Raw genomic sequence first — 26,057 nt, 5'->3', positions numbered from 1 at the left:
AATCTATCACGTCATTCCACTACTAAAAAGCTGCTTTTTAGCGATGAATTATTCTGTTGCTAAAAAGCAGAAATCTGTCGGAAACATTTGAGATAATATAATTATTAATTTAAAAAACTATTGAGATAATTATTAGAGTTGTAATACTAACTAAAATAAACTTTTTATAATACTATGTTAAGATAATTGTTTAGAGTACTGATCAAAATAAACTACTTTAAATATTTAATAATTAATAATTATGCTATAGCTGTTCATGTTTGTAAACAACTATTTAGGGATTAAATACTGCATAAACAAATAAAAAATGGAGCAGATTTTTTTTTTTAACGGAAAAATGGAGCAGATTCGGTAGCTCTTAATTAGTTGCTTATCTCAATATACATTTAGTTTATTAGATTTTGGATACACTGTTTGATATTTATGTTTCATTGCTGTGAAATTATCAAGAGGAATAGACTACAATAATCTGAGTTTAGAATTAGGTCTGATTTGAATTTTTTGTAGTGTTAACTAAAATAAACATTTTTTTAATTAAAATAGACTACTCTAAATATTTAATAATTATTATTTAATTATTTAGAATTATAATTAAGATAGACTATTTCTTATAAACTACTAATTTCAAATTTATTTGATATTTTATGTTTGTACTCTTCATAAATAAGATAAACCATTTTTAATTATAATATTTTATACTTAAATATAATTTATAATTATAGACTAATCATTAAACAAACATAATTTTTTTAATTCATAATAAATATAATTATTTGACGAGTCACGCGTGAAACACATAAAACGACACTAGTTAATATAAGAAAAAGGACTTAGCAAAACCGAGGGAAAACTAGTGGTTACTTTTTTTAGTGAACGTCTAATAGTGAATTTTATCCTAGTCTTTTTTTTTATCAGCTAGGGGAATTAAGTACTCCATCTTTAGATATTATTTTAATTTTTCTATATTGCATTCTGATTTCCATTTTTTTTTTAAATAAGATATTCTTGAAGTATGTAATCAGCAATTGTTTCTTTGTCCTCATCAGTTTATTTCAAATCATTTTAGTTGGACGATGTGATTTTAATAAACACTATCGTATCAAATTGATTAACGGCTCATAAACTCTCCAAGCTTGAAGATGTGAAGTCATATATTGGGATGATGCCCGGTAAGTATTTGTTAAAAATGTATGAGAGAAATATTTAAGTGAGTTTGAACTTGATGAGGTTAACTGACCATGATGCTGCTAGATTGGTTGAAAATAAATCATATCCTTAAAATCAAATTAATTACACGTAACTATCCATTTTGAATTTACAAACATCCGTCGGGTTGAACAAGACCAATAGAATTTCCAAGGGCATTGGTACAAGATGATTGAGTTATTTGATGTGAATGTGTCAAATTCACATTCTTCAATTGTATTTCTTTGCATGGAAAGTTGGAGCTGCAATCCAACTTTATAGCAACTGCTGTGGCCGATGTTCCTCTAATTCCTTGATATGTTATATCACTAATTTTTATGCCAGACACCTATTTGAAAATTTACAAGTTCAAATTATTAGTACAATTATAAATGAGTACTAATTATTAGTTTGATAAATTGAAAATATGCATACCTCTGTAGGACAGTTAATTTTGTGAGGGCAATAGTGTTGGTCTATAATTATGGGATTTTGAACATTTTCCATAATAGCACCTATGAATCGAACTCCTTCAACAAAACCATTGCTTTGTCTCGCCCATGACTTTATTCTGAATCCATTTGTAGTATCTGCGAATATACTTCTTTTTACGGTCACATTTTTCACCCCTTCTTCTTCTTTTTCCCATCCTAAGCTTCCTATGCTGCAATATTTTTTGCAATTTAGAAAAATTATTCAATTCATAAGCATATATAACCTATATGTATAATTATTCGACGGTGGTGATGGTCAACTTTACCTAATACCGTGACCAGGACCGCATCTGACTCCTTCGATCCATAGATTCTTTGCGCCGGGGCCTATGGAAATGCAGTCATCCCCGGTTTTAATTGCAGAATCCGTTATGACAACGTTGTCTGAGTATTGAATATGAATACCATCTGTGTTGGGACTATCTCCTGAAGCTATTATTTTGACAGCTTCAACATACACATCTTTGCAGCCATTGAAGCCAATATGGAACGTTTGGCTGTTTAATGACAGTAACCCATTGATCTTTATGTTTTTTGAGTTGGTAAACATTAATGTCTGCAGCAACACACAATAAGAATACCAACAATTAACCCATTGTATAATTAATTTCTAAATAAATAATATGAAAATGAAAATGAAAATTGATAGTACCGTGGCACCAGTTGGGCAGTTGGTGCTTTTAGCCTTGCAAGCCCAGAGATTGGATCCCTTAGCATCGAGTGCTCCACCAAGAATGGAAACGCCGCTAACTCCTTCAAAACTAAGCCAGTGGCGAGTTTTGGCTAAGATTTGATAGTCACCTGGTGCCACTAAAGTGCCATCTATTCTAATGGTGATGTAAGTGCTTTTGCAGGCGCCTTTAAAAGAAAGAGAGCCAATCAGAAATCGTCCATCAGGCACGTAAATCATAGAGGAGCCACTAGAGCCACAAGCTGCAGCCCATGCATGCAGAAAGGCCTCGGTGGAATCAGTGTTGCCATTTGGTTTGGCTCCATAATTTAAAACGTTATAGTTTGGAATGGCAAATGATTGGTTAATCTGCAAAGCAAAGAGAATGATGAAGAAGAAACTCATGGTCTTGCTTATTAATTTACAGAGGAAATTGAGGAGCAGGAGGTTAAAAATAGCAGTTATGAAAAATGAGGTAAAAGAGTAAGTAGTGGGAAGTTGAAGATGGGAAGTTAATTAATTAAAAGATTTAAGGGTATTTATAAACATGACTAATTCATTAAAAATGAGCGGTTATAGATTAAAATGATTGATTGAGTATTTATGAAGTGAGGCTACTAAGAATTGGAAAGTTGAAGAAAGCTGCGCGGTATTAACATTTTGATTCTATGCATGTACTTACAATTGCTTACTCTTCAATTCACAGTGTACGGCCCAGCCAGTATGATTTCTTAGCTCTCAATATAAAACAGTTTTTGTTGGAATTCATAGAATCATTATCTTATTGTTAGTCAATATAGATTAATTTTATGGATTGTATAGTTCCGGTTTTTTTTTTAAAAAAGAACTAGTGTAAATGGGATAATGTTAACTTGACATTTAATCATGGATATTATTAATTATATTCAGAAGACGAGATGAGCTAATTCAAGTGATAAGAGCACCCCATCTAATAATGAGAGGTTCTGGTTCGAGTCACCACAAAAAGAGGAGTGAAATCCTTAAATATTCATAGAATAGGAAAAAAAATAAAAAATGTATTTTCAAAATGAATTAATCGATGATACTTAGGATTAGGAGTGTGATCAAATCGAGTTCACTTACGATCCCACAAATTACTCAAAGGCCTATCTGGTTCAATTTTAGCATAAAATTCATTTTATTCCATCTTATTCATTTTATTAACTTTTTGAAACCATAAATTTTATTTTAATTGATTTTTTTGTGTCAATTTCAGAGATAAAATGTACCTTTAGGATAAATTTCCCTTAGATTTTATTTAGTGGTGTTAAGATGTCGTTAGATGTATAATAATGTCGTTTTGTTCTCAATCTTCCCTGTCAGCTTCACAAATATAACCAACTTTGCTTGCCTCAAGATTCCGTAGTTGTTCATTGACATTGACTGACCACTCTGACACTCTTCCCTTTTTTAATTTATTTCAGCTCTATAGCCGCCATGCTAGCTTTAACTCTTTCCCTATTTAGTCAACGCCAAACCAAACCAAAACCCTCAATTCCAATTTTCAATTCGCAATTCAGATCATCCAATTTTGTACCTAGGTTTTACTCTCCGCCCCATGTCTCAAATGGGTCGAAGGCAAAACGACCCAGAACCCTACCGTTTCACTTCTCTCACTCTCCTCTTAGTGGGTTTTATCTCCTGTGCAGTAGTGTACACTGTCCTATCTGTAATCCTTAATCCCAACACCAGCTTTACAAATTCGGATTCTAAGTCTTTGGTGTTGAAGGAGAAGAGTTTTGGGAGTAATGTTGATGATGGTGGTGAGTGTTGTAGAGGGATTGAAAATTTGGAGCTGTGGGGAGATGCTGTGAAGTGGGGGTCAGAGTTTAAGCTTAGTTCTGCGAAGGATTGTTGTCAGGCTTGTAAGGCTATGTGTAATGGTAATGATGGGCCTTGTTTGTGTGATTCTTGGGTTTTTTGTGGGAATAAAGAGAGTTGTGGATCACAGTTTGGGGAGGTGGGTGATTGAATTCTGGTTGAAGTTGCTTGCTTTCTTGATTTTGTTGACATGGATTTTATAGTTTGTGATTATGTACATTTTCATTACTTTTGCTTTCTTTATTTCTATAGTGTTGGTTGAAGAAACAGAAGGATTCGTTGGCACCTGCTCGGCAAGAAGGAGGTGATAAAGTTAGTTGGACTTCAGGACTCATTTTTGGTAAAGGAGAGGTATACATTAAGAATCACTTTTCATTTGATTTTCCGGCTGATTTGCAATTAAGTATCTGTTACGTTTTACATTCAGTCCATTACATTAAAGTTTTGATTGTTATTAGTTAGATAGTTTCCTCATTCCTGTGTGGAATCAAATGAAAGATGAGTGGCATTGCGTTCTTATGATCGCGGTCAGAGATTTTGTGCTCTGAAGTGTGTTAAATGGATCTCTTATAGTTAGAGGTCCATGTTTGACCTCTACTTAATCTCTTCAGGATTCTGTAAATTACTAGCTTCAAGTGTTCTAGTTCCAAGAGCATCATACACTCTTTCTATCTGATCAGGGTGATAACTGCAGTTTCTTTTCCGCTTGGAATGCATCTCATGACATTCTCAGTTTCAAAAATTGGTGTGTCTGCTAATTCGTCATTTTAGAAATTTAATAAAGGGCTCACCTACTATTCGGAGTGGTAGATATAGAGTGGACACATTTGTTATAGCTAGTACTACTCCAATATTGCTTTTTTATTTTTCAAAATGTATTTCTGGAGAAGAATCTTATATTGTTGCAAAATTAAATCTGAATTCTATAATCTGCTCAAGCTATTCTATAACAAAGTTTTTTCTTATGTTTATACCTGCCAGGGGATTGTTGGTCTGGAAACAGAATATGGAACTCTTCATATAAAAGTAAGTTTTCATGTGTTTTATTGTTCTATGTTGCAGTCTCAGAGAATATATCTTTTACATGCTCTTCCCTGGGATTGGTCAGCGAAAAGGCCAATATTTTATTAATAATTATTTTAGAGAGCATTTGAAGATAGCTACAATAGAAGTACTTTAAAAACCACCATATTGGTCCACTGATGTAATAAAAATCAACACACCTAAATGAGCATTATCCGGAATAACATCTTTTTGCATTGGTTTAATACTTCACAGTGTTCGATATCAACAAAATCATAAGGACTCGATGCCTAGATTTATGGATATTAAACTCCCTAGGTCACTAGGGTTACCTCAAATTACAAAATGATCACTAAACTTCATTTTGTTACAAAATGGTCACTAAACTATACCTTTTGTTACAAAGGGGTGTCACTTATATAAAACGCACCGTTTTCAAGCTAATATTGTTACAAAAAGAACACTAAACTTTTCATGAATTATAAAAAAGTCATTGAATTATACTTTTTATTACAAAAAGGTCACTGAACTATGTCCCTTTTTGTAATTTTGGTTTGCCACGTAAGCAAAAACATTGCGTTTTATATGAGTGACACCCACTTGTAACAAAAGGTATATTTCAGTGACGGTTTTGTAACAAAATGAAGTTTAGTGATTATTTTGTAATTCAAGGTAACCTTAGTGACCCAGAGAGTTTATTATCCCTAGATTTATACATGCCAATCAATATAATGAGAATTTTTTACACTATTTTTATTTTCCGAGATTTTTTTTTAAACTCGTATGAGTTTAATTGAGCTAATTTATCTATTGATTCATCCATCATATGATATCACGTCAGTCATTGTTGTAATGAGGAAATTTACTAATTTGGTCTGCCTATTTGCTGTTAGAATGAATGACCGCTTTTGAACCCAAGAACTGAGAGATTTATTTTGAAATGTAACTGCTACATATAATAAACAAATTGGGTTTTCATTCTTTATGTTTTCCTCGATTTCTTAGAAGATGATCGTCAAGTATATTATTTAGTTAGATATGTTTCTTTTAGGTCATATATAATTGTTTGTTATTAACCAATTTGTTTCCTTGAATGAATCTTGGTGCAGCTTTTCCCTGACTGTGCTCCGCATTCTGTATACTACATTCTTGAGTTGTTGACTCTGCACCATTGCGCTGGTTGCCATTTCTTCCGTGCAGAAAGTCGAGGCAAATTTTGGGATTCTGAAGGAAACCACATAAAAGATGTAAGGGTTCGCTAATTTTCATTTTGGTACTTATTTCTAAATACAAATCACAATATTCTCTCTCCAAATGCATGTTATATAAATCTAAATGTGTGCCCAAAGAGTTTAATCACTTCTACGTACTATAACTCTCTGGATCTTCATCTTGTGAAAAATTCTAGGCTCCTTTCGGCCCTCCTTTTGCTTTGATTCAAGGAACACTGGAAGCTCATGGGGAAGCTTTCAATAAAATCCCCACAGAAGTATGCCCAACCATAGAAAGAGGTTCAGTTGCTTGGGTTGGTTCTGGCCCGGAATTCTTGATTAGCTTAGCTGACCACCAAGAATGGAAGAAAGCGTACACTGTGTTTGGTTCGGTTCTTCCAGAAGACATGCATATCGCAGAAAAAATTGCCCAACTCCCGGTCAGATCAGATGTTTGGAACAGTATTAACGTATCTGTTTTGGAGAAACCTGTTCCCTTGATGGTCAGAAGAATCAAGAAAAGCCTCGGAGAAGTTGATAGGAATGTGAAAGTAAACTGAAAATTTGTTACTATACCATTAGTTTTGGTTGTTTTTTCAAGTATCAACACAAAGTCATGTATAACTCTATACAAATTGAGAATCAAATTTCATGTTGTTAAGAAGTCATCAAAAAACAATAATATAAAAAGCATGAATTAACATCAACACTTGTTAATCTCATTGTATGATATAAAAGAACACCGCTATGTGACCAATAATAAATACTCTCTAATGCTGCAAAATTGCTGGGAAGAACCACACCATTGAAACGATGCCGTTTCCTTTCAAAAGAAAAAAAAAACAAAATATAAAACGATGCCGTTTTAAAATTGAAATAGATATTGCAGCCTTCAAATTACCCTCCAAAATTCTTCAAATCTCCTGCATTTACAAACCAACCTTCGCACCACCGTAATCTCCCAACTCCGGCCGCCATAAAGACCGATGGTTCAGTTCCACGAACACATAATTACAGACCTATTAGAAGGTCAAAACGGCGGACTCGTAATCCTATCCTCCGGTCTGTCCCTTCCCAAGCTAATTTCCTCTCTTCTCCTTCTCCATGACTCTTCTCAAGGCACTCTCTTAATCCTCTCCCCGTCCTCTTCTCCTTCTCTCAAAACCCTAATTCTCCACCACCACCTCAAAAACGACGACCACCAGACTATCGCGGAAATAACCGCCGATCTTCCTGCTCACCACCGCCTCTCTCTCTACAGCTCCGGTCAAATCTGTTTCATTACTCCTCGAATCCTAATCGTTGACCTCCTCACTAATAGAATCCCTATCACAGCAATTTCTGGATTGATTATTTTAAACGCTCACGCTTTATCAGAAACTTCAACAGAAGCTTTCATTGCGCGGATTTTAAAAACCCTAGGTCAAAGTCAAAGTCAAAATCAAATTTACATTCGTGCCTTCACTGACAAGCCTCATGCTATGGTGATGGGGTTTTCGAAGACGGAGAGGATAATGAAGGCGTTATATGTGAAGAAACTGCATCTTTGGCCTAGGTTTCAGGTTTATGTATCGGAGGAGCTCGAGAGGAGTCCTCCGGAGGTTGTTGATGTGAGAGTAGGGATGAGTAAGTATATGATGGGAATACAGAAGGCAATTATTGAAGTTATGGACGCCTGTTTGAAAGAAATGAGGAAAACTAATAAGGTTGATGTTGAAGATTTGAGTGTTGAAAATGGTCTGTTTAAGAGTTTTGATGAGATTGTTAAGAGGCAGCTTGATCCTATTTGGCATATTTTAGGGAGGAAGACTAAGCAATTGGTTTCGGATTTGAAGACATTGAGAAAGTTGCTTGATTATCTTGTTAGGTAAGTCTAATTTCTATTTTAATTTATATGTTTTAATGTTGTTTCATTTCAAATTGTTATGTTTGCGAATGGAATTTTTTACTAGCTATTGATTTGAATGGTGTATGAATAGGTATGATGCAGTGAGTTATTTGAAATATCTGGATACGCTTAGAGTGTCCGAGAGTTTTCGTTCTGTTTGGATATTTGCAGAGTCCAGCTTCAAGATATTTGATTATGCAAAGAAGCGTGTTTATCGTTTGGGAAGGTCAAATGGTGATGCAAAAGTAAATGGGGCAAATAACAGCATTAAAGGTAGAAAAAGAAAACTAAAGGCGTGCAATGAGACTGAGGAAGCAGGTGAGGGCTAAACCCTCTGTATTTTTAGTACTATTAGCTAATAATTTCTTCTATGGCATTTCATATAACTTTTTTTTTTTTATGATTTGATCCTTTCTAGTTACTGAGGGTACTTCATCCAGTAATCCAAATGGTGGTGTGGTACTAGAGGAGGTTTTGGAGGCATCTCCAAAGTGGAAGGTGTTACGTGTGAGTGAGTGAGTTCCGTTTTCTATAATTATTTTGTAGCAAGTCTAGGGACATATACTTGAGCAATTGCTCTGTAGCAAATGAACGTCACTTTTTTCTTTTTTCCTTCTGTTGTCTGGTTATTTTAGTGATCTTGTTCTTCTAGTTTGGATGCTTGAATGGAGTTTATTTTTAGTCAAGGGTTGTATTAGTAACTGTCTTATGTATGGTTTAAATTTACAGGAAATCCTTGAAGAGATAGAGGAAGAAAGACGAAAGCAGGACTTATTGAGAGAAAACAATCCGGTTGAAAATGAAGAAACTGATAATGGCATTGTTCTAGTGGCATGCAAAGATGAATGCTCATGCATGCAGCTGGAAAATTTCATCACGAATGGTTCCCAAAAGGTTTTTCATTCTCCTTCAATTGCTACTTAATTTTCTTATAAATTTTATAGTTTAAGTTTAATAACATTGCTATTGATATAATTTATGGAATATATGCTTCATGTTTTTATTGGAGCTATTGCATATTAGCCTTGCACTTAGTTCAATCTGATCATTTATCTCCAAGCAAAATTATGATCTTATACCATGCTTTTAGAAGTTAGAACTATACCAAGAGGCTGTCGGCAGCTAACTAGCTTTTCAGAAGCTATTGGCATTTTTTGGTTCAGTTTTAAGATTGTCTCATTATGATTGCTATATGATATTATCTAAATTATTGAATATTATGAGTAACATATTTACTGCATATTTTCTTATGAAGGTCTTGCGAGAAGAATGGGAAAAATATTTGTTGAGCAAAGTTGAATTGCGCGACTTGCCAACACCTCAGAAAAAGAAATTTAAAAAAAGAGAAACAAAAGGATTTGGCATTCTTGACGGAGTTGTTCCTGTAACGACAGCACAAAATGCTGATGCAAGCAGCTCAAACAAGCAGGAACGTGATGCGCTGTTGGCAGCAGCATCGGAAATAAGAAATCAACAGAGAAAGATATTTGTTGTTGAGGATGAGCTACAGCCTGTCGTTGACAACAAGAAAGGTAGAAAAGCAAGGGGAAAAGTGCAAAATAAAAGAGGGCGAACAAATGCTCAGACTTCCGGAGAAGATAATGTCGAAAATGAAGTGAAAATGAGTGATAAGTCGGAAATGCCTAGTACAGAAAATGAAGCCCCACCCAGTGAGAACAATCAGCCAATTACAGAAGGCTATCAAGAAGTCAACTCGAAAGCTTCTTCTTTAGATCAAGGGGTTCTTCGTAGGCATACTCAGCAGCTGGATTCTTCAAGCTGCAATGCTAAGCATATACCACCAGTGCACTTTTATGCTCAGGAAAGTGACCAGCCTGTTCTTGACATCTTAAAGCCCTCTGCAATTGTTGTTTACCACCCAGACATGACTTTTGTTCGAGAAATTGAAGTCTATAAAGCTGAAAATCCCTCAAAAAAGGTAAAAGTTTATTTTCTTTTCTATGAAGATTCTACCGAGGTCCAAAAATTTGAGGCAAGCATACGAAGGGAGAACGGAGCATTTGAATCGCTGATCCGACAGAAGTCAATGATGATGATTCCAGTTGATCAGGTATACTGTTTTTACGTTGCATCTCATCTTCAATATAACTGTTTCAGCTCCCGTCAATTGCATACGATTCATGAATTATTTTTATTTGTAGTTAAAGTAAGAGCAACACCTGCAGTATTCATACGCAAACATAAAATTGTAATAGGGGTCTTGTTGATATTTTCCTAACAATATTATATTACTTGGCACATCCATTGAAGGTGGACAAGTTGCAAGAACGTTCGCTAGAAGACTGAAGTTATTTTATGAGTAATAGTAACTTTTGTATCATTACTGTTAAAGTGTTTTTCTGATCTTGAAGGTTTTTTGGATTAAGTTAATTTATTTGTTTTCTAATTGCTGCTTAGCTCTTCAGTCTGCTCTTAAGGGGATAATAGCAGACAGTTGCTAGACATTACCCATTGCCTTTAACTTTTCTGTTGACTTCAGTTAATAATTTCTATTTAATTTGCGGACGTCACTTGTCATTTGACCAGAATGGAAATTCCCTAGGATTGAATTCCTCTCTGGATTCACAACAATCAAGTTCCTCAAATTCAATCACCAGAAAGGCTGGTGGAAGAAAGGAAGCTGAGAAAGAAATGCAGGTTTATTTTGTCATGTTAAGCCGTTGTTATTTTATATATACTCTCTCTCATACATGAGAAAACATTTTTGAGGGATTTCTGTTTTTTCAGGTCATAGTGGACATGAGGGAATTTATGAGCAGCCTTCCAAATGTTCTCCACCAGAAAGGGATGCGTATCATACCAGTAACCTTGGAAGTTGGGGATTATATTCTCTCTCCATTAGTATGTGTTGAGAGAAAGAGTATTTCAGATCTTTTTATGAGCTTCACGTCAGGCCGTCTTTACCACCAAGTGGAAACAATGGTCCGATATTATAGAACACCTGTTCTTCTGATCGAGTTTTCACAAGACAAAAGTTTTTCATTTCAGGTAATCTTCTAGTTAAATTAAGAGAAATCCTCTAGGGTTGGCTTGGTGATAGTTTAGTTGTTTAATTTTGAATTTCAATTTGCAGTCAGCGAGTGATATTGGTGATGATGTCACACCAAATAATATCATATCCAAGCTGTCTTTGCTTGCGCTGCATTTTCCCCGCTTGCGTATCATCTGGTCTCGCAGTTTGCATGCTACTGCTGAAATATTTGCTTCACTGAAGGCGAATCAGGACGAACCTGATGAGGCCAGGGCAATGAGAGTTGGTGTTCCATCAGAAGAGGGTGTTATTGAAAATGATGTGAGGTAAGACAAATACTACTATTATCTTTTCCCAATCTTTTGTGCTGTAAACCTTCCATTATGATGCTTTATGGGAATAACGGGGACAAAACTAGGGAACGAGTATAACAGATACTCTGTAACAAAGCGATAAACTTCGAGATTCTTAGTTGCATGCATCTAGTAGACATATGGTACTAGAGGCCAGTAGTTAATGTTGCAAGCTTAACCATTGATTCTCATTATTGAAACACGAAACTCAACTAGATTATGTTCCTCTATTTGTTATTACTATCTGTGCTAAATTTAATTCCGGCTGATTTAATGACAGAGCTGAGAATTACAATACATCGGCTGTGGAGTTTTTGAGAAGACTGCCAGGAGTGACAGATTCTAACTACAGAGCTATAATGGATGGGTGTCAAAGCTTAGCTGAACTTGCCCTTCTTCCTTTAGAGAAGCTAACTGAACTCATGGGTGGTCAGAAAGCTGCACGAACTCTGCGAGACTTCCTCGACGCAAAATATCCAACCTTGTTATAATACTGAAACTAGCTCATTAGTTTTTCCATTAAAATTCTTCACGGGAGTAATTTGCGAGTTCAAATTCCGCTGCTGAAAGATACTTCAATGCAGTGTTTCAGTTGAGCAGAATATTTCATTGTAAATTTGTAATTTTTGGTTCTCATAATTTAATTCAATGATTTTCTTTTAAAATTGCTCTAGAGTTTTTATAGCCATACGAAGTGTTGCAGACTAAACGGATGATGCCTCAGTCAATTAACTACCTTAATTCTGTCTTATTAAAACAGGTCAACTGACAGACGATGCCGTTTCAGTCAAACGTGGTAAGGAAACAGTATCTGTTTGCAACAAAACATATTCGAAAGAATTGGGAGTATTTTTTACTGGACTAGAAAATATTTATAAAATGGATTATATTAAATATAACTAAAATATTACTATATTTTATTTATAATTAATATTAAATTTGTTAAAATTTTAAATTGAATTAGTTAAATATTAATTATTAAATAATAATGTATAATCACATAATTCTATTTAGAATTAGTATTTTAATTGAATTAGAAAAAAGTTGGAAATTTAATTGAATCAGGACAGCTTTTATGAATTGAATTAGGATAATTTTTTTTTTGATAAGAATAGGATAATTGAGATAATTATTAATTTTACATAATCAATCATTAAGGGCATTATTGTAAATATATATGTCTCCTATCCGTGGTTACATGTAGTATAAATATAGATCAATCCTTAATAATAACACTTCCTCATCTTAGAAATCCAAAAACAAAATAAAAAGAGGAAGATGTCTCTCTCCAATCTCACTACCACAAAGCCGCCATTCTCCGCCGTCGCCTCCTCCACATCCAAACACCAAATCTTTCCGTTCCGCCTCAGCACCACCACCACAACATCAATAACAAAACCAAAACCAACCTTCATTGCCTCCGTCTCCACATCGTCTAACAACAAAGTGTCTCCATCCTGGTCAATAGACAGCTGGACGACAAAGCCAGCCAAACAATTACCAGACTACCCAGACCAGCAAGAGCTCGAATCCGTCTTACAAACCCTCAGTAATTTCCCTCCAATCGTGTTCGCAGGCGAAGCAAGAAAGCTCGAAGAACGATTAGCAAGCGCAGCTGTTGGGAATGCTTTCTTGCTTCAAGGTGGAGATTGTGCTGAAAGTTTTAAAGAGTTCAATGCTAATAATATTAGAGATACGTTCAGGGTTTTGCTCCAAATGGGCGTTGTTCTCACTTTTGGTGCCCAAATGCCCATCATTAAGGTCCTTCCTTTATCTTTATTTAATCATATCCAATTGAATACCTTAAGGGGAGCGCTTGTAGGAGTAGTTGAACCCTTGACTTAGCAGAATATTGCGCAGCATTTATATCATTTGTAGCTTGTGGGAGGAGTTCACCCACGGTCCTTATACCATTTGAGCTGTAACTCGTTGGTGCAATTAAATACTTATGCATTTGGAATTTGGATTTTTTTTACTTATACATAGAAATTTGAATGATTGTTCCAATTGTATTTGATTATATGTAAGAGTGTTGTTATTAAATTTGTTTACTTTGATTAATGAATGGCAGGTTGGAAGGATGGCTGGCCAATTTGCGAAACCTAGGTCGGATTCATTTGAGACTAAAGATGGTGTGAAGCTCCCAAGTTATCGGGGAGATAATATTAATGCTGATGCTTTTGATGAGAAATCAAGAAGGCCTGATCCTCAAAGGTTGATCAGAGCTTACTTGCAATCTGTTGGGACTTTGAATCTCTTGAGGGCTTTTGCCACTGGTGGATATGCTGCCATGCAAAGAGTTTCACAGTGGAATCTTGACTTTGTACTCCATAGTGAGCAAGGGGACAGGTAAGAATCCAGTCACTAATTGTACGCTTTGCATAGTCTCAATTAGTATGATATTGATGATTTTTAGTATAAAATTTGAGATATTAAATATATAACAATGTATCGAAAGTAAGGATTAGCTATGACTGGTTAGACTCCGACGGCCCAGAAGTTTTTGCAATGTATATCTAGATCGTTTGTTGTTCTTGCTTGCATCATATTCTATTCTATTATTGTTTGGATGACGGCAGTTGATACTTATTGTAATTACTTTTTCCTGAATGATTGTCATTGGCTTAATACTAGGTACATGGAACTTGGACGGAGAGTAGACGAGGCTCTAGGGTTCATGGCTGCTGCTGGCCTCACTGTTGATCATCCTGTGATGAACACAACTGAGTTTTGGACGTCTCACGAATGTCTTCATTTGCCGTATGAGCAATCTTTAACCAGAGAGGATTCGACATCTGGTCTCTATTATGATTGTTCTGCTCACATGCTTTGGGTTGGAGAGAGAACTCGGCAGTTGGATGGAGCGCATGTAGAATTCCTCAGAGGTGTTTCAAACCCTCTTGGTATCAAGGTAAGTGACAATAAAGCCCCTATAATCTGTAACAATCTTGCTTACACATGATCTCAAAAGACAATGCTTCTTACCACGAGGAGAAACCAATGGCAATTGTATGTACTCATGGTCTGAATTTCATTAATATGATGGCAGAAAAATTATTGGTTGTAAGTGCTAATATATGTGCCAGTGTTTGTTTTTACTTTAACCTATTAGGGATTTTATAGGCCTTTTAAGTTAAATAGTTCACTTTTCCTGATGTAGCCTAAAGCATTTTGCGTTATGTACTTTTTTGGTTTCTTGATGCCTGACTTATTATTACAGGTGAGTGATAAGATGGATCCAAAGGAGCTTGTGAAGTTGTGTGAAATCCTTAACCCTCACAACAAACCTGGAAGGCTGACGATTATTGCCAGAATGGGGGCAGACAACTTGCGGATAAAACTCCCTCATCTGATTAGAGCAATAAGGCAGGCTGGGCTTATAGTCACTTGGGTCAGCGACCCCATGCATGGCAATACAATTAAAGCTCCATGCGGTCTCAAAACACGACCATTTGATTCAATTAGGGTATGGAAACTCATGAAACACCCTTTGTTTCAGTTTTGACTTGTAAATTGTTATCACTGTGCTTTTACTGATTGGAGGTAACTTCACTTGTTGCAGGCTGAGCTGAGGGCATTCTTTGATGTTCATGAACAAGAAGGTAGCTACCCAGGAGGAGTTCACCTTGAGATGACAGGACAGAATGTGACAGAGTGTGTTGGAGGGTCAAAGGCGGTGACTTTCGACGACTTAAATTCCCGCTATCACACCCACTGTGACCCTAGGCTAAATGCATCCCAGTCTCTAGAGCTGGCATTTGCTATTGCGGAGAGGTTGAGGAGGAAAAGGTTGAGGTCCGGTGATGGCATCCTTAGTGGGCACAACGTATCTATGTGATAAGATGTTCTGAGTTTTTCTTTTTGGTGTTTATGTTGTAAACAAAGTTTTGTTTCAGCCTGGCAGGATCATGGCATTTTTACTATACTTCTCTGTTTCCCCTGCACAGGCATAGCACACCTTAAATTATGAACATGTATGTGTTTTGAGTAAGCTTGTAGACTGGAAGTAAAAACTTAAATGTCCTTTTCTTTGGTTTCTCTATGAATTATGAAACCAGTGAGCTTTTGTTTTGGTTGGGAAATTTTGAGCATTTCTTGGTATAGGGCAATGATTCATCCTGTCCACAAAAAATTAATATCAAAAATCCATATCTTGCAGTGATTGAAGTTAGTAGTGTTTAGTGTTAGATACTACATGAAGTTAAATCGGCCTAATTTTTTTTTTGTTTGTCAAAGATGTAATCTAACTCTTTAAAATTTTAATTGTTAGTTGTTAGTTATTAGTTATAGAGGCATGATTTAAACTCATAACCTGCATTTGGAGATGCCTGAGCCATCCAAACTAAGCCTATGTTAGCAGATCGGCATAAATTGACTGCGATGAGAAACAGAAAACTAAGGAGTGCATACTCTTAAAAAGAGAGTAATTAAAAAAATCCATTATCAGAGTTCTAAATTTAATAAATAATTTTGATTTAGTTTCAATTGATATATCTAAAAAACTTTTTGGATATCTAGATGAATAATAGTATTTTGATCATAATTCAAAAGAAATTGCATTTTTTAAAGAAATTGAAACTTATAAATTTATTTTTAATATGTAAATATCAGATTTTCTATACATTTATGTGTATTTGTTGTTATGTATTTGCAAAACACGTTAAATAGAATTATGTCCTTAAGCGAACACCAGTGGATCCGTGGCGCAATGGTAGCGCGTCTGACTCCAGATCAGAAGGTTGCGTGTTCGATTCACGTCGGGTTCAAAACCCCGATCCCCACACGGGTCATTCTTTTGTCTAAATTTTCATGTCCAACAAAAGTTCGTTTTGCCCCTCCAACTTAAACCAAAAGATCAAAAGAGTTCAAATTTGAAGTTTTTTGCAACAACAACCACAGCTTCTCAATTTTTTTTGATCATTTTTCATGTTTGCACCTAAACTTAAGAAAAAAAAATACATTGCATAAACATTTTCATAATACATACACAAACAACAGCACAGAATTTTTTTTTTTATCATCTGAGACCAGGACTCTAATTTTTCCTTTATTAAGTATCTGGAATCTTATTTGCAGCAATAAGCTTGGAAATAGTTTCCACATCAGTTTTAAAAGCCTGAGCAAGAACTTGAGCACTAATCCCACTCTCAAAAACAGAACTCGGCAACGAAACAGTACCAGCATTTGCACTACCAAACATGCCGAGAGCATAAGCAGGAGAATCACTTCTCGTATTAATCTGATAATGAACCAACCCTTTCGGAAATATAAACATATCAGGAACCTCCAGAGTCTGCACAAACAGCTTGTTCGTCGAGTCGACGAATCCGACTTCAAGCACACCTTGTATGACTATGAGCAGCTCTGATGCTCGTGGATGAACATGAGGCGGGTTCATTCCTGAAGGTGGATACATGAGTGCAGCCACCGACACTCCTTGACCTTCTAAGACAGGAAATTCTACCATTGATGCTTTTGATACTAAGGCTGTTGTTTTTCCTGTCAGGTTAGCGTTTTGTAATTCTCTGAAGCCTGTGAATGTGAAGAGTTGGCTGGTTATGTTGGTTGGGTTGAGGCCTGTTGGGATTAAGAAATCTTTTAGGATATCTGGGTCTCTTGCATTGGTGAGAATTGAATAGTTGGCTAATGCCAAGATTATGGTAAAAGCTGTGAAATTGAGAAGCTTTCCCATTTTTGATTTCAGAATTGGTTACTTGTGCTTGAGGTTGACTTGATGAAATTTTTAAGGTATGGTTGCTGCTATATATAGGGAATAATTATTGGGTACAACTGTTGCGCCATGTCATTCGTATAACAAACCAATCATACGCTAGCCATATGAAAAAATTAATGATGAAAAAAATAAGTGATAATTAAAAGATTCCCTACCTATAGATAGGAGATCAGGATGAGGAAAGGTGCTAGAGTTTTCATTTTCTGGTCATTTCTTGATTACATTACTAATTAATTAACCTCGTTAGAGATGATAATAAAATTATTATTGGAGCCTCACTTATAATATTTGAAGTGTTGAATGAATTGATTATTTGACATAGTACTAGAACTAAGATCCAAAGGTCTAAGAGTTTGATAGCTGCCTTAACAATAAGAGAGGCAATAGCCTCTTTTAATTTAATTTATGAAAAAGTATTAATACATAATCATTAAATTAAATTATGTTCCAATTTTCTTAAAGTTGTTAACCCTTTTAATAATTTTTGTACATGCATTATATACTTTTTCCCTTCTTGTAATTTTAATTTTTAGCTACACCACTATTGGAATTCCATTTAATTATAATTAAATATACAATATAAAGTGTATATGTACTTTTTCTACATATTCACGCTTCAAGTGGAAAATTCACATTGCAGGAATCTGCGAGTAATCGATGGTTCATAGGTTATTGACAGGATTTGTAGTAAATTTGCTACTACACTTGTTTCAAGGCCGGCATAATTACATTAATGATTCTGAAAACTTGTAGTATTATGTTTGCTACTTTCAGGACAATAGTGAACATTACTTTCAGGAAAATGCGAGAATTTGGATGTGTTTGAGCAAACTTTATGTGTAGTGGTAAAATACTAAAATATGGCCTCATTTATAACGTCTTGGCAGCATTTTTTGTTAACAAGAGAGTGTGAATGAGAAACAGATTCTCATTCCTGACGACAATTCCAGGAATTTAAATAGCTTTTCCTGATGAGGACTCAGTTAATTAACCGGTTAATTTGAGGGGCAAACATCACAATTATGATATTCTGTATTTTGTTTGTATATATAGCAGATCATGCTTCATTTTCCACTGATAAATATTAAGTATTTTTTATAATTTTTTTGAATTTAAAAATTATGTTTAATGATATTTAAATAATTAGTTATTTTAAGGAATTTACAATTTAATTATTAAATATATTTGAATATATTTAAAATAGAATAAATATGCATGACGTGACATCTTAGTCTTGTTAACTGAACAATAAAAAAATTATTCTAAAATTATGTTCTTTCTTTTAAAAAAATATGATGTTAAACTTATTTAATAGTTTTTATCAAATTCTATAAATTTACTTTATATATTTCAGTAAAAACTATGTAATTTATAATAAGTATTTGCAAATAGGTATTGATGTTGAAGTAATTTTTTAAATTTTATATTATTAGTGAAATCTAATATAAGAAAACAGAAAAAATTGTTATACAAATAATATTTGAGATGAGATTAAAAATAATAATTGTAAAATTATAGCTATCAAAAAATTAAAAGAAGTTTATGGAGCTAATTAATCAACCTTTTGAACATGCAAGTGAGTTTAAACGTATGCATGATTGCAAAAAATATAATGAAAGTGTTAAAATGATTATTGCTTAAGTATGAAAGTTCAAATGACCACAGACCAAAAATTTAGGGGACAGAAATATATTTGACCTTATTTTAATTAGGATTCATTCCATAAAAAATCACGACCTTTATAAAAAAATTTATTCTAATCACGACTTTTAAAAGCTGTCATTTAAAGGCACGACCTTTCATTTTGTTTCAAATCTATCATCAAAGTAAAATTCGGTATATTTTTTCTAACTAAAAATTATTAATCATACATATTCTAACTGAAAGATAATAACATTTGATGTCGATTTATAATTTAGGTATTTCATTAATGGTTTATTAAATAATTTAGTTAATAAAAATACACTAAAATGGTAGATTTGAAAAAAATAAAAGGTCATGGTTTTATATGGTAAATTTTAAAAGTCGTGATTAAAATGAAATTTCATATAAAAGTTGTGATTTTTTTTATGCAATTAATCTTTTTAATTATACGAGCACAATTTTGTTCACTTACTCTCTGAATGGAATGTTAAACTGGGAAATATTAGAAGTTCATATGTGCAATGAGCGGGTAATTAATCCTGAAGATCACTGAACTTTTGAGTTTTTTCACTTCAGTCACTAAACTATTTTTTTTTCATTTTGATCACTGAACTTTCATTTTTTTTTTCATTTTGGTATTTTCCGGCCAAAAATGCTTAGGTGGCAGCCGGAATTAATTTTTTTTAACCTGAAAAGTTGCTATATATGCATTATTTGATCCAAAAAGTCATTTTTAAAGTGAAATTATGTATGTGTGATAAATTTTCAAAGTAAAACTTGTAAAATCCGGATGTCACATGTCAACTTCCGGCTGCCACCTAAGCATTTTTGGCCTGAAATACCAAAATGAAAAAAAATGAAAGTTCAGTGATCGAAATGAAAAAAAAAATTGTTTAGTGACTGAAATGAAAAAATTTGAAAGTTCAGTGATCTTCAGGATCAATTACCCGCAATGAGCTAAACCACTAGTCTGTAGAATTAGTGAACGTTAAAAGTTTAGGGGTGGAATAATGTGTTAAACCTTATTATAAAATTTTAAAAGTAATATAAAAATTCTAGTTATAATAATATGGATATAAGAATTTCTCTGGTATGAGTACCAATATTCCATAATGATATCTATTTTTATTACAAATTTGAAAAAGAAAAATTGTAGTTGTAAAGTGACTACTGTCTAGGGGTGAGTATCGGTTGGTTTGGTGGGCAAATTTTCGGTTTTCGGTTTGGAAATTTTCCAAACCGAACCGAACCGAACTTTTAATTTGGAAGTAAAAAACCGAACCAAACCAAATCGGAAAAAGTCGGTTTGGTTCGGTTTATACCGAATTTAATTACTTTTTTTATTTTTTATTAAAATTAATTCAAATATTAAATAATTCGAGTTTAATAAACTTTTATATATGTTTAAATAACAATTATTAATTCATATATCAACAATAATTAAAATATAAAGATAAAAAACATATAAATATGAATATATATGTATATTATTTTTTAAAAAATTATATATTTTATATTAAACCTCGGTTTATTCGATTTTTCGGTTTTCAAAACACCCAAACAGAACACTGAACTCCGAACTTTACCTAAATTAAAAACCGAACCAAACAACGAAGTTCGGTTCGGTTTTTCGGTCTGGTTCAGTTCTTGCTCAACCCTACTGCTGTCTACTACATTTAAAGATTAATAATATGGTCTCCCGATTTTTCTCCAGACGTCATTGAATTGGTAAGGGGATTTCCTCATTTAAATATATTTACTTATTTCTCAAATGGTGCCTGACCCCCCAATCCGCAAGTATGACTTGCGGATTCACCATGAATCCGCAAGTCATACTTGCGGATTCCCCTTAATCATAGATTAAGGGGAGTTGCTACTAATTGATTCCCATGGGAATCAATTAATTGATTCCCACGTGGAATCAATTAAATTAATTCCCATGTGACCCACATGGAAATTAATTTAATTGATTCCACGTGGGAACTAAATCCACTCCCTATAATTTTTTTTTTAAATTATGAATTAAAAAAAACACTCCGCTCTTTATAAAATTTTAAAAATAAAATATTAATTTCTAATACTTTTTGATTTAAATTTGCGATTTTGTAATTTGAAAATATCGGAGTAAGGCGTCGAAATTTTAGAAGTAGACGGTGTAATATTTTCCTGAGAACTACAAGAGGTGAGTGAATATTTGATTTACTTTAATTTTAAATATAAATTGTTCGTTAAATGTTAACAATTAGTTTAAATTAAAAAAATATTTTAATTTAAAGAATTTAGTGTAACTGTAAAATCTAGGGATTAGTCAAATATAGGAAAATATTAAGATTTTTAGTATTTTACTGTTTAAAAATGTTAGAAAACCGTAATTGTTAAAATTGTTGATCTATTATTTAGTGTTGGTAAAATGACAGGTATTATTAAAGTTTTTAACACTTCACAAAATGCTTCGGTTTGATTGTCAAAAAAACGTATAAGATAAAAAAAACGTTTAATAGAAGTTTTATATAATACTCGTAACACATATAAGACTTCTCTTAAATCCTAGGGTTTGGCCCACGAGAAGCAATCCACAATTCAAAATGGCGGATCGCTTCTTATATAAGATGGAAATTTTCATTCCCATCACTCACACAATTAAGTCAAAAGAAAACGTAGAGAAAAAAGAGAGCGTCAAGTTTGTATGAGAGTGTTTTCTTTGGAGTTAAACCGAAGTGCTTTGCGAAATGTTAAATTTTTTAATAATACCTATTATTTTACGAACACTAAATAATAAATCAACAATTTTAATAATTACGATTTTCTAACGTTTTTAAACAATCAAATAAAAAAACGGAGTATTTTTTTTTTAAATTCATAATTTTTTAAAAGAAAATTATAGGGAGTGGGTTTGGTTCCCACGTGGGAATCAATTAAATTAATTCCCACATGAAAATTAATTTAATTGATTCCACGTGGGAATCAATTAATTGATTCCCACATGTTAATTGATTCCCATGGGAATCAATTAGTAGCAACTCCCCTTAATCTATGATTAAGGGGAATCCGCAAGTATGACTTGCGGATTCACCATGAATCCGCAAGTCATACTTGCGGATTGGGGGGTCAGGCACCATTTGGGAAATAAGTAATTTTAGGGGAATTAAATGGGAAAAAACCCCTTATGTATGCAATTGTTTAAAATTTGGGGGCTAGAATTTTAACTCTTGCAAGGAATACATTTGGCCCGAATGGAAATTGATAGTGTCGCTTCATAGTTAGAAATTAGGATGCCTAATATCATAATATCATGTGCTATATTCAGTATGAACTGGTTTATTTTGCTTGATCAGGAAGTACAGTTTTATTAGCATTCAATGCTCCATATATATGCTACAAATTTATGATTATTGAAGCTGCAAAAAAAAAAAAAAAAGAACCCCTTTCAGTTCAACTTATTTGCGTCAATTAGCTTGGATATGGTATTAGCATCAGTTTTGAAAGCCTTGGCAAGTATTTCTGCAGATATTCCACTTCCGAAAAGAGTACCAGGCAACGAAACCGTTCCGGCGCTGGCACCTCCGAATACTCCAAGAGCATAAGCAATAGAATCATTTCTCAGATTCACCTGAAAATGAACAAGTCCTTTTGGAAAAATGAACATGTCAGGAGCCTGAATAGTCTGCGTAAAAAGCTTGTTTGTCGTGTCGACAAATCCAACTTCTAAGATCCCTAAGAGGACTACTAGCAGCTCAGATGCTCTCGGATGAATATGCGGAAGGTTCATTCCTGAAGGAGGGTACATTATTGCTGCAACTGATACTCCTTGGCCTTCCAGGGCGGGAAATTCTTTTATTGTCGCTTTTGTCACTAACGCTGTAGTTTTGCCAGTCAGGTTGGCTTTCCTGAGAGGTCTAAAGCCTGTGAAGGTGAAATATTGCCTTGTAATGGTGTTGGGATCAAGGCTAGGTGGTACCAGGAAATCTTTCAGGATATCAGGATCTTCTGCATTTGCAAAAATTGCGTTTTGCATTACAAGGATGAGAGCAATAGATATGTAACTGCAAAGTTTTCCCATTGTATTGATTACAGTGATTATTTAGTAATTGGAAATGATTTGAACATCCAAGCTATTTAAATCTTCTTATTATATTCTGTTACAGATGGTGACATCAAGAATGGGTCAATTTATAGCATTTTCTGTTTCGGCTATTTCTTATATTTTATTCTTTATTTGTGGTTGCTAAACATGAAAGACCTTGGTAATTTTTATTGATAATACCTTAACTTTTGTCTTTATCACACTATAGTCTCTAAACTTTAATTCATAATATACATTTTATAAATTTTATGTTATATCCATATTTTTCTCATGTTATTTCAACTCCGGTTCCGTCAAAATTTAATGACGTGACGACCAACTAGAGTCTTATTTGGACCAATTTTTTCTTGCCACAAAATGCTATGTCAACCCTGGCTGCCACGTCATTAAAGTTTGATAGAAATGGTTCTAAAATGACGCTAATTAATATGGATATATAAGTAGAATTTCAGGCAAAGTAAAATTACGAATAAAAGTTTAATACTATGACGAGAGAGGCGAAAGTTGAGTGATTGAAAAGAAAAATAACCCAAAGACTTGCAAGAGTGCAAGAATACAGGCAGGCAAGCGATGCTTCTGAGAATTTTTGATAGGACTTTGTTCTTTTGGTGTTATTTTTTTGCAACCTGCCAGAAATCTGCATAGCTGAGCTTGGATAGGATCCTTAAAAATCAAAATTTATCCTAGTTTTTGTAGTTAATACAGTAGTTAATAATTTATTCCTTGTAGTAGCTTCACATGGAAAAACTAGAAATATCAAAAGGCAATTTATATACAAAAAAATAAGGCAAATCCTCCTTTATATTTTCACTAAATTATAAGATTTTAAGTTTTGATTTTAAAAGTAAATCCATAAAAACGTTCCACACTGATTGAACCTTTTTGAAAAAAATTACCAAATGTTGATCAAACAGAATGACTAGTAACAACTTTGCGCACTTTTCAACAACCTGCCTAGCAGTGCTACAAACCCACCTGCCAAAAAACAACCGCCCCAACCAAAAAGAACGAGTCCACCGCCACATCCCATAACCCCTCACGGTGGACAAACGGTGGGCTCCGTCCTCTTGAATTAGTCGCAAATAGTGGCGCAGTTGTTATTAAATTAGTTATCACACAGTGCGCACACCACCACACGATGTCGTATGTGGCGGTGGTGGCTGTCCCCCACCACCTCCACCTCTCTCTCTCTCTCATAACTAATGAGTACACATCTCCAATGGGCTGGGCATCCGCCCGGCCCGCGCAGGCCCTCCACCTCACCCACCCACCTCTTTATCCATTACGTTACTATTACGGTATTACCCACCGCCTCCGCCACCATTGACCTTATTATCTTCCTCACCACATAACATTATCTCCAATTCGTATCAAAAAAATGATCTCCTCCTCCACCTCCACCTCTCGCCGTGTTCCGCCTCCTTGCTGGACCCACCAAGAAACTGTTGCTCTCGTCGAAGCTTACCGTGACAAATGGTTCTCCGTTAACCGCGGTAATCTCCGCTCCGCTGATTGGGATGCTGTTGCCGCTGCTGTTGCTGAGTCTTCTCATGTTCCAGCCGACCCGCCTAAGTCTTCCTTACAGTGCCGGCATAAGATTGAGAAACTGAGGAAACGGTACCGTATGGAGAAGAAGCGGTGTCTTGATCATCCTGGTAGGTTTTTCTCTTCTTGGGATTTGTTTCCTTTGTTGGATGCTATGGCTATTGGCTCTTCTCCTGGATCTAAACGATGTCGTACTAAGGATGATAGTAAGAAATTTAGCAGTCATAGTGCAATTGACGAGGGTTTTGATAATTCGGATGATGATGATGATTTGGATGTGGATCAAAATTTGATTGTTAGGGCTAATAAATATGGTAGAATTGATGATAGGGCTTATTTTGATGGTAATATTGGTTCTTCTGGTGATTTAGGAGGTGAATTTCGCATGAAAAACACTGCTTTTGATGTGAATAATTCCGTTTCTGTGGCGTTTAGGCCGAAAGATTTCAATAATGGGAATGTTGTTAATGGTAAACTCATTAGGAAGTCTAGCCCTAAGTTTGGAAGTGAAGTACATTGCAGAACTGAGAGAAGAGGTCAGTTTGGAGAACATATTGCTGCTAATAATGGTTTGGTTTCGCAGCTTCCTCCCCCTCCGATATTCAGACAACGAAACTTTTGCAACACTGATGGAAATTCTAGGTTTGATGGTAATAATTCTAGGGCTTCGAATGGTTACAGTGGTGTCAGGAAGAATGGCACTGATAATGTTAATGCCAAGGAAGTTGCTGATCCGTTTGCAGAGCTAGTGTCAGCAATTAGGTTATCCACTGATAATTTTGTCAAGGTAGAGAAGATGAAGATGGAAATGGCAATGGAGATGGAGAAAGTAAGGATGGAGACTATGTTGACGCATAACCAGATGATACTCGAGTCTCAGCAACAGATTGTAAACGTGTTTGCAAAAACCATATTGGAAAAGAAGGAGAAAAGGAGGAAGAGGAAAGAAATGGAAGTGGTATTGCCTTGTCAAGATAAAAATGGAGAGATTCAAGTTGCAGCAGCTGACAGTGAAAGCATAGGCAGAAGCGGTATTGCTAAAGATGAACGTGAAGGTGGTTCCGGTGAATCTTGATGATCGGATGATGGTTGTGGCCGCTCATTTTTGGTTGTCGTAAGTAAGTCTAACAAACAGACCTTAAAAGGAGATTTACGATTCAAAATAGTTATAGAATAGTAATGATATTTATCTTGATTTGTAAATTAAAGCAATAGGAGAATGTTGTGTTGAGTTCTCTAGTCCTACGGTCTTGTATGCATCCTGTAACATGGAATTCAACTTTTCTTAATATGTTTTCTATTGTTACTTCATGATCTTTTGTGGTGCGTAATTGTATTAGTTCGATAACGTAAACCTGACTATCCTGATGCATGTAGCAGTGAAATGCTGAA

The 26,057-nt window shown here is 34.6% G+C and overlaps 7 protein-coding genes and 1 non-coding gene across 9 annotated transcripts; 5 read left to right on the top strand and 3 right to left on the bottom strand.

The window, feature by feature from the left end:
- Window positions 1-1,248: 1,248 nt before the first annotated feature.
- LOC126678610 (polygalacturonase-like) lies at window positions 1,249-2,856 on the bottom strand (the record flags this gene model as incomplete). The annotated part of the gene is made up of 4 exons (XM_050373502.1): window positions 1,249-1,534; window positions 1,621-1,849; window positions 1,946-2,235; window positions 2,332-2,856. Coding segments are annotated over 4 exons (1,263 nt in total), but the record flags the coding sequence as incomplete, so codon positions are not given.
- An 877-nt stretch (window positions 2,857-3,733) lies between these two features.
- LOC126677063 (uncharacterized) lies at window positions 3,734-7,132 on the top strand. The gene is made up of 5 exons (XM_050371503.2): window positions 3,734-4,330; window positions 4,444-4,542; window positions 5,173-5,217; window positions 6,324-6,461; window positions 6,623-7,132. The coding sequence occupies exons 1-5, from the start codon at window positions 3,929-3,931 to the stop codon at window positions 6,983-6,985; spliced, it is 1,047 nt and encodes a 348-aa protein (XP_050227460.1). The 5' UTR covers window positions 3,734-3,928; the 3' UTR covers window positions 6,986-7,132.
- Window positions 7,133-7,278: 146 nt separating this feature from the next.
- On the top strand, window positions 7,279-12,323 carry LOC126677062 (DNA repair endonuclease UVH1). 2 transcript variants are annotated; one of them, XM_050371501.2, is made up of 9 exons: window positions 7,287-8,292; window positions 8,405-8,631; window positions 8,732-8,820; window positions 9,043-9,207; window positions 9,569-10,384; window positions 10,861-10,971; window positions 11,062-11,322; window positions 11,408-11,631; window positions 11,939-12,323. In XM_050371501.2, the coding sequence occupies exons 1-9, from the start codon at window positions 7,412-7,414 to the stop codon at window positions 12,147-12,149; spliced, it is 2,985 nt and encodes a 994-aa protein (XP_050227458.1). In that variant the 5' UTR covers window positions 7,287-7,411; the 3' UTR covers window positions 12,150-12,323. The 2 variants fall into 2 exon arrangements, with proteins under 2 accessions (XP_050227459.1, XP_050227458.1); XM_050371502.2 differs by lacking the exons at window positions 11,062-11,322; window positions 11,408-11,631; window positions 11,939-12,323 and having other exon boundaries at window positions 7,279-8,292; window positions 10,877-10,970.
- Window positions 12,324-12,887: 564 nt separating this feature from the next.
- LOC126677703 (phospho-2-dehydro-3-deoxyheptonate aldolase 2, chloroplastic-like) lies at window positions 12,888-15,740 on the top strand. Its single transcript, XM_050372465.1, has 5 exons — window positions 12,888-13,419; window positions 13,730-14,007; window positions 14,293-14,569; window positions 14,879-15,124; window positions 15,221-15,740. Exons 1-5 carry the CDS (start codon window positions 12,937-12,939, stop codon window positions 15,494-15,496), a joined length of 1,560 nt encoding a protein of 519 aa, XP_050228422.1. The 5' UTR covers window positions 12,888-12,936; the 3' UTR covers window positions 15,497-15,740.
- A 612-nt stretch (window positions 15,741-16,352) lies between these two features.
- TRNAW-CCA (transfer RNA tryptophan (anticodon CCA)) lies at window positions 16,353-16,424 on the top strand. Its single transcript has one exon. It is a non-coding gene; the product is annotated as a tRNA-Trp (tRNA).
- A 284-nt stretch (window positions 16,425-16,708) lies between these two features.
- On the bottom strand, window positions 16,709-17,350 carry LOC126677045 (germin-like protein 9-3). Its single transcript, XM_050371478.1, has one exon. The coding sequence runs from the start codon at window positions 17,348-17,350 to the stop codon at window positions 16,709-16,711; it is 642 nt and encodes a 213-aa protein (XP_050227435.1).
- A 5,113-nt stretch (window positions 17,351-22,463) lies between these two features.
- LOC126678609 (germin-like protein 9-3) lies at window positions 22,464-23,096 on the bottom strand. The gene has a single exon (XM_050373501.1). The coding sequence runs from the start codon at window positions 23,094-23,096 to the stop codon at window positions 22,464-22,466; it is 633 nt and encodes a 210-aa protein (XP_050229458.1).
- Window positions 23,097-24,498: 1,402 nt separating this feature from the next.
- LOC130015426 (protein FIP2-like) lies at window positions 24,499-25,740 on the top strand. The gene has a single exon (XM_056105541.1). The coding sequence runs from the start codon at window positions 24,499-24,501 to the stop codon at window positions 25,738-25,740; it is 1,242 nt and encodes a 413-aa protein (XP_055961516.1).
- The last annotated feature ends 317 nt before the right edge of the window (window positions 25,741-26,057 follow it).

Source organism: Mercurialis annua, linkage group LG4, assembly GCF_937616625.2.
Source record: "Mercurialis annua linkage group LG4, ddMerAnnu1.2, whole genome shotgun sequence".
Lineage (NCBI taxonomy): Eukaryota > Viridiplantae > Streptophyta > Magnoliopsida > Malpighiales > Euphorbiaceae > Mercurialis > Mercurialis annua.
Note: the sequence above shows the minus strand (reverse complement) of the source record. Positions and strands in the feature narration are given on the sequence as shown.